Below are 12,968 nucleotides of genomic sequence, written 5' to 3' on the forward strand. Positions count from 1 at the left end.
GGCTACGGTCGTGTCGTACTTTAAAGGGGGATTTACATCACAATGGAATGTGCAAGGCTGCGAGCCATGAGCAGAGTCACTGGAAGGTTAGATCCACAGCCGGGACTCACACAGCAGATAAAAGGGACAAGTACAGTTTTCAAAGATGCTTATGAGAACAGAGTAAGCAGTTCTGGGGGGGAAGAAATCAACAGAACACTTGATGTGTTTAAACCCCCTATTCATGCCCAGCGTGTGGATGGAGAACTATAAAATGTGAAATGCAGTATAGATTTTGCTCTCCTCTGGTGATTCGTTTCCATCAGAGAAAAAGTGGAGGGAAAGTCTTTCAACCGCTGAATGTTTCTCTAAAAGCCGCATTAGACAAACAAGCTAAGTGATTCCCATCAAGGACAGCTATTTAAAAACTTTTGATTTCTGCTGGACTAGTTTGTAGCAGCAGAACCTGCCCGGAAACACAAGCTCGACGATAACGCCTCCTGTCTTACTGAACCACATGGTGCTTTGTTTCATGGCTCAAACACTGTTTAGGATGATTATTACGGTTTGTGTTGTAGGAGCCAGGTTGCTGCCGGATTTTTTAGGTAAACTGATGATTGTAGTCAGAGCATGCTTTTCTCAGACACTAACATCTTTTCTGGCTTTTCATGGAGAATTCAACTGCTTGGTGAGCGTGATGTCACCCTGTTGTTGGTAGCAGGACTTCACATCCGCCTCGGCATCAGTGATACCTTCACATTATTACATCTACAGATTACATCGGCAGTTGATATTTTATTGCACGTCCAACAACATGATAAAATGAAATATGATCATCATAGTGCACATCAGCAGGTAATAAGTATATGTACTAAACAGAGATATCCAGCTGTAATCTGTGTTGCGGAACCATGTTGTGTTGTTCGCGTTCATATTCTGGATCAAACTCATGTTTCCCAGCAATTTTGATGGTTTTGTGGTTGAACAGAATTTTTGCTGAAGTTTAAAGGCGCTGTTGTGCTATTTCTAGTGCTCTGAGCTTTCTACAGTGTTATAATGTTGAATACTTATCAGACATATGAGCAGCGCTGTTTTTTATCACCTAAATGCATCTGTGAGTTTTCCAGCACTCTCTACATTCAGTTTCTATGGTGACGGAAATGATTGGGTTTAGAGAGTTTTTTCTACTTGAACATTTTAGTGATGTCCCGGGGGATTGGTCATCTTCTCTAGGTTCTGGACGTTTATGAGAAGAAAGCCACGCCCACCTTCACTACTCTTAGCAGTTGACCAATAAGACGCAGCCCGCAGGCAGGACATAGGGCGGAGCTTTCTCTGTTTGCTTGTTTCTGGCAGAGGCTGATCTGAGAGGATCAATACGAAATGAATGAAGCGGTTTGTGATTATTTCTTGCTTTTCTGGACCTGCATAATAACATAAATTAGACTGAAATGTGCATAATAGAGACACTTAAGAGTTGTGGCAACTTTTATAACTGGCACACGTCACAAGTCATGGAGTTCCTCAGGGTTCCATGTTTGGACCAATAATCTTTAGGTTGTTCACACTTCCAATAACTAATGGCAGAGTCAATGTCAATGACAGCATGGCATAAATTTTCATTATTCAGCTGCACTCATCCAAGAAACCTAAATGAACCAATACTTTATCTTCTTCTATAACCAGAAGAGGTAGGTGTCTTTGGACCCAGGCACCTCACAAAGATACTGTCTGGCTATGTGTATCGAGGTGTATCGGTGCACCAATATCACAGTTTGGTATGTACGTTAGTTTTAAGGGTTGGATTTGCTCCTTTTTTGGTACAGGAAGGGAACAAAATCCAAAACAAAAGACTTTTAACAAACACAAAAACTCACAATAAATTATCCAACAAAATATTATAAATAAAAAAAGATATTTAATAAATGTTGTTATTTTTCCTCTACTTTTTTCTGCTTTTCATTGACATTCAGAAAATGATTTAATATAAAGTCCAATCTACCATCAGGAGGAGCATCTTTTATGTAGAATAGAAACAATCACAAATCTAACAACACAGAAAAAACAATAGTCAATATAAATTAAAAAGAACCTTTATGCTCTAAAAGACATGCGGTTATTGTATTACGTAAGGAGGGCAGAGTCCAACATCATCCTGTGACTTATTATATTATATATTATATTATAAAGTTTGTCCATTCATTCCAACGTGAAACAAGCAGGTCTCGCCTGTAATTCCCATGTACTGTTATTCTCTCCGTCCTGTACGTGTCCGTCATGATGTCCATCCACATGTATAGCAATGGGCTCTCCTGTTAAAGGCATTTATTTGTGAGGGTCTTTTTGCTCACCACTATCACGATGCTGAGCAAATGTTTATCAGTCTTTGGCCAGTCATTGGTCATGAGTCCAAAAAAAAAGTTTGCTTATGGTAAATAAATTACTTCCAAACATTTCTTCATTGCATCATGCCTTCCTTTCTAGACCCTGGTGATCACAGGAAAACATGGTAATGATTTGCATTTGCATTTCCACCATGAGACTTTTAATAAAATATTTCAACAAACTTTTCCAGCTAAATTCTGTCCAACTGTGTAAGCTGCTGCATTTGTACTGACATGCCCATACAGTTATCCATTCCTCCACCCTTCTGTTCTCATTTTGATATGTAGAGTTGAGGTTTTTTTTTCTGTTTATTGATCCTGTACAAGCTTGAGATGATGCCATTACATTTTTTTCGCAAAGTAAAAGCAATATTTGTAAGTTTTGACAAACAACAGTTGCGATTTGCAGATGTTTCCATTGAACAGCGTTTAGCGCATTAGCCTCATAAATCTTGTGAGAGTATTGTGAGATTTTATGAAAATTGTGGCTTATGCACGGTAGCCATGTAGGGTTTTTTGGGGGGTTTTCTACGTGCTGCAAAGAATTTTCTTTGGCTTTCCGAAGCTTTTCTCCCTCATTTACTTTTCTAAATCTCTGAAATTGGCTGTTGTTTGTTCCACACCACGCCATCTTTATTGGAAATAAACTCGTCATGAACCCCCACGTCACATCCAGGGACACGTCCAGTGTTTCCATTTCACTTTTTTTTAAATATATTTCTTTATCGAAACATCTGGAAAACCATCTCATGAGAGCGAAAACACTTTTTAGGGGTATATTAAACTTTTTTCTAAATGTACGTGTTTCCATTAGCGTTTCTATTGTGATATTTGGTTTTTGCGCAATTGTAAGTAAAAAGGAAACCATCTTGTGTTTGTTTGAGCTAGATGCCCTCTTAAACAGGTCTACCAGCTGTTTTCTTGATTCTGTTCCACTTATTATCTTGTTTTAGACAAAATATCTCATCTGTAAGTAAATATAAAAATGTGCATCATATGCAAACCACTTGGAATTTGTTAAATCTGCTTCTGACATGGTGTTCTCAATTTAGGCTACAACAGGCTCTGAAAACTTCATATCGCAAAATATTTATGCAAAATGTTTAATGGGTTTTTTAGCTTCATCTGAAAGGTGGAGCTCTGTGCAGAAGTAAATGGCTGGCTATGAAAGATAATGGATATTTGGATGCTCTGTAATGGAGAGGGATGAGTGGGTGGACAAGACTGAGTGGAATCTGGTAATTAGCAAAAGCAACTCAATTCCAGTCCTCACAGACGCCTGCCACTATGGACTAATGTCTCTAGAAATGTTTAAAGCACATTAAACAGAGAGGAAACACCTGCAGAAGACGGTTTCTCTGCAGGGAAATACACTTGTACTTACTTCAGAAGGTCTGGAGACATTACTGGATTCCCTTTAGCATACATCTTTATGTTTGTTTGTTCGTTTGTGATTTCCCTGACAGTACGTCTTTATGTTAGTGAATCTGATCGACTTTTGTAGAAATGGAGACAATGCAGAAAGTAAAAAAATTGTTATTAAAAAAGTTTATAATAAAAAGTTATTCTCTGACAGAAAGGCATTTTTCATCTCTACATTAATAAACAGTATTCATCGGTAGTTGGTGTAATGAAATGAAAGAGAACCAGTGGTCAATCACTACAGTTAGGATAACATTAATATTCCACTTAAAGTGAAAATGTGCAAAAAAGAAATGGGTTATGGTACATTACCTTTGGCACCTTTGACCTCTTTGGGCTCGGAGCGATCAGAGACCGACCACCTGACAGCAGAAGCGCCTGTCAGGTCCGGTCAGGTCCAGCAGGACAATGTAAACTCAGTGAAACAAACATTTATTCAAAATAAACAAACAAATAAACTAAAAACTTAAATTATCCAGTGGGTCTTTTAAAGCTCCTCCTAAAAGAGGAAATTTGCTCAGCACAACACAGCAGCCAGACCATCATTCTGCTGCTTTATGCTGGACAAGACAAGTTAAAAATAAAGAAAAGAAAAGGAGTGACTAATGGAGTCAGTCACGTCACTATTCCAGAAGAAATTAGTTTCACTTGCTCCAAACTGAAGACAAAATGGAGCAAAGCGCTGGACGGTGCGGGGTTGCATCCGGGCTCAGAACAAAGCTTATCATCAAGTCTGTGATGGCAGCATTAATGCAGAGAAGTTCATTGAGGTTCCAGAGCAACATGTGTTGTATTCAAGACCAGATTTTTTTTTTCCAGTTATTTTTTAATGAGATAAAGCAAAACCACATGCTGAGGACCTGCAGGAAAGCAGGGTATGTTTACTGCTTGTCCTGTATTCTGGATCTGAATGGGGCAACATCAACCCATTCCAGTCATATTTCAATTTTTGTTTGTTATTTACACAGTTGCATATATATATATATATATATATATATATATATATATATATATATATATATATATATATATATATATATATATATATATATATATATATTCACAAGCTAACAGCATGTGTGTATTTATCATAGACTTTATATGAAAGATTGACGGAGCCTCCGGCAATTAAAAGTGAAGCCTATGCGAAGTGCCAAAAACTGCAGTTCCCATCTCATCCGCTAGGGGCTGCAAAACAGAGCAAATCCACATAGACTCCCATGTTAAAAAGATCAACTTCACACTAGAAATAAACATGTTTACAGCCTGGTTCAAAAATCCATTTTCAGTTTAATAGGTCAGGTTTACCTTCATGACAACTGTGGGGAGAGTGAATGTTTTTTCTAACTCACCCGTTTAAAGGTAATTTAATCTTGAAATTTTACATATTTAGAGGCGTGTCCTTTTGATTGACAGGTACTCGATCTCCCGCTTCAAGTAAGAAGAACGCAGAACAATTGCGGTTTTTAGCTGGTTAACAATGTGACTTAGCTTTAGCCCGCTTACATCCGTTAGCTGGTTAGTTCCTGTTAGCTTCGTGTTAGCTAGGTTAGCTCTTAGCTACAGAAAGCTCGGAGTTTGCTCGATGTCAATCATCCACCATGACGCTCACAGCCCCCCTCTCAGTTCAACCTCTTTGCCCATATATTTATTTTTTTCGGGCGAGACGATACGCATGCCCCTGCCTAGATGGCGACGGTAGGAACCACCCACCGGGCTTCAATTCAGCTCTTCAGAAACCTATAGGTGACGTCACGGAGGCTCCGTCCATCTTTTTATATACACTCTATGGTATTTATACTTTTAGCAACTAGTTACATGAATGAAATGTGAATATAATGTTTCAGACAGGAAAAAAACATTTTCACAATGTGCTCCTTCACATTTAGGTGTTAGTTATCATATCTGCTCTCCGGTCCTTCTGGGCTTCTTTCTCAGATGGTAAGTTGTCCAACACACACACAGGCAGCTCATTATTCCATCAAACTTTGTATTTTAGAGTTTCCTCCCACAGCTGGTTAAAATTAGGTGTTCTCTTCTAATGAAGCCACAGTTTTCACAGGGGAGGACCTCAAACTTTCACAACCCTCTAGGTGCTTAATTGGCAACGAAAGGACCCAATTTTCATGTGTCCAAAGACTGAAACATGAAGTCTTCTTAATTCAACCTGTTTCTCTCGTTTGGAATCATAAATGTGTGGATTTGGACGTGTGTAAAGACGGATGATACATAACTGTGCATGTGATAATTATGACGATGTTGTGTTTAAGCTTCAGCTTCAATCCACTTTGTTTTCTGTTTGATTTTTTTTCTCTTTGAAGCTTCAACTCTTCATATAAATGCCACCCAGTCCTCCTCTTCCTCGCTGATGAAGGCATAACTGACATACAGAAACTCTTCTCTAATCATCCTCTGGTCTGCTGATGCCATTCAAGAGACGTATTACTGTGAAACAGCCTGACTCCTCCGGACAGAGGAGGACATGAAAAGGCTCGTGAGGAAGACATCGTCAGCTTTAATATGCATTTTCTCTCCACTTGTCATGGCCTGTAACAACATGTGTAGTTAGTTGGAATAAAAAGCCTGAGGTGGCAAAATTCCTCTTCCTGCAAGATGAAAGCTAAACGCAGCAACATGTAGATGTGCTTTCAATTTTAGACCTAATTAGAGAGCAAAGACAAGTCATATCACCATATTGTTCAGAAATTTCAGCCCAGCAGACGCCACCTTTGTACATTAGCGGCAGTGTTTTATCTTCATTTACATCCTTGTCTACTTACAAAACGCTAAAGTTCAATGCAGCCAACGCAGAGTTAAAGAGGAAGAGCAGCAAACAACCTTTGCAGAGATGAGGAGGCAGACTCGCACGCAGCCGGGAGCTGACTCACGCATAGCTTGAATTTTTTAAGCTGATTCACAATTCATTGATGCAAACCGTTGAGTAAGGATTACGTCACCTGGTTTTTAATGCTTGCTGTAAACATTATAAGATAATACCATGCATCGGTCTGGATCAGGATAAATGTAAAAAGTGGGATTGTGGAAGTTTTAAAGTGCAGCATGTAACAACATAAAAGGACAGAAATGTTTAAATATATCATTAAAAATTGTGTTTAACTTGGTCACTAAAATAACTCTCATATTTTTATTCTCTTAGAATCAGCCATCTCTAGCTACATGTTGCCATTTTTATACCGCCGTTTATACTACGGTGTCTCTGTATGGACAAAAACATCTGTGTGTAAAGTGAGAACCTTCTGAGCTTGAAAACTGCAATTATTGCTTTGTATGATAAATGCTAGGGTATCATTTGGCATTAGTCCTTAAAAGACCGAAGAAGAAGGCAGTCCACATTTGAGAAGTAGTTTTAAATACAGTACCAGTTAAAAGTTTGGACACACCTCCTCACTTTGTGGTTTGTCTTCATTTTTTTAATTTTCTTAATTGCAGAGTACAACTAAATACCTCCACACTATGAAGGAACACATGTGGAATTATGTAGTAAACAAAAAATGGCAAATAAACCAGAGTATGTTTTATATTTTAGATTCTTTAAAGTAACAACCTTTTGCTTTGGTGACAGCTTGGCACACTCATGACATTTTCTCAATCAGCTTCATAAGGCAGCATATACATATATATATATATATATATATATATATATATATATATATATATATATATATATATATATATATATATATATATATATATATATATATAGCCCTGCGATGGACTGGCGAGCTGTCCAGGGTGTATCCTGCCTGTCGCCCAAAGCCAGCTGGGATAGGCTCCAGCTTCCCCGCGACCCTGAATTGGAATAAGCGGTTTGGAAAATGAATGAATGAATGAATATATATATATATATATATATATATATATATATATATATATATATATATATATATATATATATACATATATATATATATATATATATATATATATATATATATATATATATATATATATATATATATATATATATACATATATATATATATACATATATATATATACATATACATATACATATATATACATATATATATATATATATACATATATATACATATATATACATATATGTATATACATATATATATATATATATATATATATATATATATATACATATATATATATATATATATATATATATATATATATATATATATATATATATATATATATATATATATATATATATATATATATATATAATGTTCAAGACATCTAGACTATTGCTATGTCCAAATGTGAACCCTTTTCCCTACACGGTGCCCCTTATAGTGCTCACGCCATTTTCTAAGGATGTCTGAATGTCGAATGTCCAGTGAAAATAAAGTAGTGCACTCAAAATTACCAACAATGCAATGAAAAGTACTGAGTATCAATGATCACTAGACAAATCAATATAAACCACAATATATTGCGGGCGGGAGCTCAAAGCGGCGCAAGTGACATGAATGTCAAAACTAAAGAAAAAAACTAGAGATAGTTTTATTTCCTTATTTGTTGGATAAATATGTAACAATGAAAGAATTTTTCTCATGAGTTTGGACTGGATTAGGAACGACATGCGGTGGTTGCTGTGGCGACAGTCAGTAGTCAGGTAATCTGCGATGAGGAGAAAATAGGCAGCTTTGTGTCTGAATCACCAACAGAATGAGTGCACTAAGTAGTGTAGCCATATGTAGTAAATGAAGGGTTAGGGACGAGCATGGACATTTGGACACAGCTCATGATAGCATTGTTATGCTTCCCATCATTCTGCCCAGTCCTGTGTTCAGTCAGATGCATGTTTGATCCATTCAGCATTTCCCTGAAGAATGCAAATTAAATGACTGTGTGATGAACTGTTCAGGCCTTATGTTTTTTTTCTAAATTACTACACGCTACAATACACTAACCAGCTTATACGTCATATCTAAAAGTACGACACAGTCAACGTATCACAGCAGTAAATATCTCAAAGAGAATGTGACACATAATTTTAGCAAAGGTAGTATATTTGCATTTTGTTCTCTTCAGCTAACTGGTCATCCGGTGGAGGTAAAGTTTAGGTAAACATGCTATCCTATATGGATTTAGACTTCATGGCTACAATTTACATAATCATGCAGTTACATAACAATAATGAGCTGACTTCACATTCATTGAGCTTATTTCATCTTCATTTTTGGAAGCAGGTCAAGTAAAAATTTGCAGCATGGGGAGGATATCTATGGGTTTGTGCAAATGCAGCATTGGAGCCCAAATCCATTTAGCCATTTAAAGATGTGTGAATAACACTGTTGTGTTGTCGCTCTCTGTATTGGAAAACGTGGTGTTCCTGCAGAGGACAGTATGCAAAATGAGAAACACTGACAAGTGACACACAATAATTTGGTATTCAAGTTAAGGAGAGGAAGCCTCGTTTTTCCCTGAGCCTTCGCCTGTTTTTATGTCACAATGATTTACAATAAAGCCCAGAAAGTCTTGGTATGTGGGCTGCAGCATCAACATAATCTGAATTCTACTGTACAGCACACACAACCCTGAGGTTATAAAAGACATGAAGGAATCCTGAGAACAGCTTCCCTTCATACTTGTGAAATGTAAAGCATAATGGTGTTACACATAAAACCCTTTACAGTCTGTTGACTCTACTTTTAGCTACAAAGGAGACCACTTATGAACTCCACTATTGGATACCTCAAACAAAAAGAAACACTTTTAGCTAGGATTAAAAAATCTTCTTTAATACTTGTGTAAAACTGACAAATCTCTACAGACCTTTTCTGCAAGTGAATTTATGAATCCCAAGATATATTTGTGAGTTTCTGTGTCTCAGTGGAGATTTGTGGAAGTGGCCAGTTTGAAGTAGTTTGCTCTAGTTGGAAGTTGTGTAATCCCAACCACTATATGTTGAAGAAGGGCTGATATAATGCAAACTGCTATTGGATGATCAACAAACAGCATCTGCTAGCATTAGCATTAGCGTTAGCATTAGCATTAGCTATGGTTCTCACACTCTGTTTAGTGACAGTTTAGTGGGAGATGAATATGTAACACAAACATATGATGAAACGTTGGTTAATTGTACAGTTCTGCCAGCCTGTATCTGCTTTCTACGTGTTTAGCTGTCATCTTTACATTTGTGCAGTAAAAGCTAAGTTGATGTCTGTTAGCACCGCTAACAGACATCAACCTTTTGGGATTTAAGGATGTTGACTTTTTCCTATAGAGTTGTTTCTACAGGATTTTGCTGCCAAATAATATATTCTCCTAAATAAAGCTTGTTACATACTCCATGAGAAGGCGGTGATGTCGGCTTTTATGTGCAATAAACAGGAACAGTCTTTGCTATGGGCAATGTGGGCGACTGCCCAGGGTGCAACCTTTTTGGCGGCGCACGAGCGCCCTAAAAAAAAAAGAAAAAAGTCAGCAGTTCTCCAAATAATACTGCACATTTTTACATCAAGTTAATAAGCGGTGGACGTGCTACTAACATGTCAACTTGCTGCTGAGTGTCATGTAGGCTTGTACAGGTTGTGTGTGTGTCAGAAGAAAAGGCAGGGGGGGGTAGACGGAAGGGGGATCAACTCGTAACTGCAGAGGTTGTGAGCAAGTTTGTCTCAGCATCCAAACTGCATCCAAATATGTATATTTACATTTCATTCATAAAATTAACACGTGTATAATGTTACAATCATTGCGTGAAAATGTTCAAAAAAAAGGGGGAAAAAAAGAAAAAGAAAACACGGATCTGCCTGCATCAACATGAGTTTTATCACATCACATGACATCAATCTTAGCTCTGGGTGTTTGACAGATGGAAAGGTGATAATGTTTAGTCGAGTCAAAGACGTGGTATGATGGGCAAAAGACCAAACAAACCACGAGGCGCCCAGTTCAGAAAGAGAAGGAAAGAAGAAAAACGCTCTAAAGATAACAGTATGTAGGTCCCTATGAGTGACGTTATTATACATGTAATGAAACACTATTTATTATCCTCTTGCTAATATGTTGCTAATTAGCCACAGAATATATTAGTTTGTGTTTGCAACACAACAAGTGCAAGTTCACATGTTAGTCTGGGAATTTGGTAAATAATAGTAGGTCGTGACTGGATTTTTTAATGCTATACATGGCTCCATGCTACCTTAAATAACTTTCATGTGACATCAGGATACGTTGACATGACATTTTGTAAGCTTTATGATGCTTTTTGAATAAGTTTTAGTGTGTAATGCTTAGCTAATAATAGGAGGTTAACAAACGATGATTTGTGCATTATTATGGTTTATTTTATTTGCATGTTAAGTATGCTCTAATTTACATATTGTATCTTAATTGCAAATCCAGGGGCACTTATGAAATATTTTAGAACAACACTCACTGGCCAAATATGTCCAGTATGTCACAGGAGTGTCTCCCTGGACTTTCCATCATCAGCATCAATCATACAAAAGATACATGAAGATGTGAATGATGATTTTGCATCATCGAAGGTCATAAAGTCAGGTTTTAGATTACACTTGCTCTTTCATGTGGTCAAGCACTGCCTGATGACCCAAAGACATTTTAATGCAAGTTGTAAATAGTTATAAACAACTTTTGCATTTAAAAATATATTTAATGGATGGTTCGCCCCGGGTGCAAAACTAGCCAGGCAATAAACCCTGTTGTTTCTTATTTAATGAGAAACTTCGTCCGCAGCAGGGTGGGTTTTGCACACGGTTGGGTCTGCGTGTTTTAATTCCACATGTTGTAAACATGTTCGTACTTTCTCACCCCCCCCCATCAGCTGTTTTCAGCAAAAATGAAAAAGCCGCAACTATCCGCTTCATGTTTGTCCATGTTAACCCCGCCCACCTCAAATCTCCCACCAATCACACGATACTTCTCAGAACTGCACGAGCAAAAAGTTCTTCAAGCCCGATGTGTGGAGAACTATCTTCTATCAAGTCCACGAGAACAAAATTACATCATTTTCTTCTCTGGACCTTGAGAGGAAGAAAAAAGTTCTCGCTTCTTGTGCAGGATGTAGCAGGCTAAAAAGTCCAAAAACTTTTCTACTGACTCATTATGGGGTAGCTTGGACTTTTTGGGAACTTAAATTTAAACCTGTGGACTTTAAAGACTAAAAGCAACTAAGTAAGAAATAAAAACTCACCCTCTCCTCTTCCTCTCTGAGGTCAGGCATGGTGCTGATACACAGCGTCACAGCAGTGATGGCAACAAATAACACCGACAGACACGCAAAGATCTTCCCAGGCAACCCAGAATGTGGGTTCTCCACCATGTCCCTCAGCCTCCGCATGCAGCCCCCGGCGAGAGTCTCCTCTGGTCCTCCCGGAGGCTGTTGGCTCTCCTCGCAGGACTGTGGCGAGGTGAGCTCGGCCTCCTCCTCCTCCAGCCTCTGCTGCTCCTTGTACTCTTCCTGTCGGAGGCGCAGCTTCCTGAGGCAGCACCACTCCAGGTTATTGTCCTCGACTCCCCAGTACAGCAGCTCCTCCTGGAAGGACAGGGCGCACATCTCCCTCAGAAGCCTCAGCTTCCCTGCTGCCAAGAAAGTCACAATGATGCGAAACGCAGATGGACTTCGGTCGAAGAAATACTCATTGCGGCTGCCGTCGTAGTCGTCGCAGACGTCCATGATCTCTGCTTCGTTGCTGCAGCTGTGCAGCTTGCCCAGTCGCGTCAGGGGGAACTCATCCAGCGTGGACCAGGGGATGTGATACTTGATGCCCCCTACATTTATGATAGCTGCCCTTTCAGCCAAGCCGATGTCATCTCCAGCTTGCGGATGGGGCTGAGGTTGGAGCAGGAGCTGGGCTCGCTTGTAGAACAAACCCTTCTTTGATGTGACCTCCTGTGGATTTTCCACACGGTTGAAGTGGAAGGGGGTGAACTGGTGCTCAGCGCTACCAGCTAGAAAGGCCACTTCCTGGTACATCCCTGAAGCACTACTGGGAGACCCAGTCCTGCGCGATGAGATGAGACGGGGTCGGGGCTTCACACGGTATGTAAAATGACCTGGAGCGGCTCACCCATTCAGCAACACAACACGTCCCTGTGGGGCAGAAAACACCAATTATTCTTCCACTCACATCACATATTTTGCACTTCTGGATGATGAAGACCAGGGCAGTATTCATCGTGGTATTAATTTTTATTAAAAAAAATTTTAAATTT

General features: G+C 38.6%; 1 protein-coding gene across 1 annotated transcript in view; it reads right to left on the reverse strand.

Moving 5' to 3' along the window:
* kcng2 (potassium voltage-gated channel, subfamily G, member 2) overlaps window positions 1-12,729 on the reverse strand; it is a gene marked incomplete at both ends in the record, with an annotated part of 43,200 nt that extends 30,471 nt beyond the window's left edge. The window contains one exon of the mRNA XM_079258355.1: window positions 11,947-12,729. Within this exon, the coding sequence (XP_079114481.1) occupies window positions 11,947-12,729 (783 nt within the window). The remainder of the gene's footprint in view (window positions 1-11,946) is intronic.
* Between the last annotated feature and the right edge of the window lie 239 nt (window positions 12,730-12,968).

The sequence above is a fragment of the Telmatherina bonti genome (genome assembly GCF_933228915.1).
Source record: "Telmatherina bonti genome assembly, chromosome: 19".
NCBI classification, from domain to species: Eukaryota; Metazoa; Chordata; class Actinopteri; order Atheriniformes; family Telmatherinidae; genus Telmatherina; species Telmatherina bonti.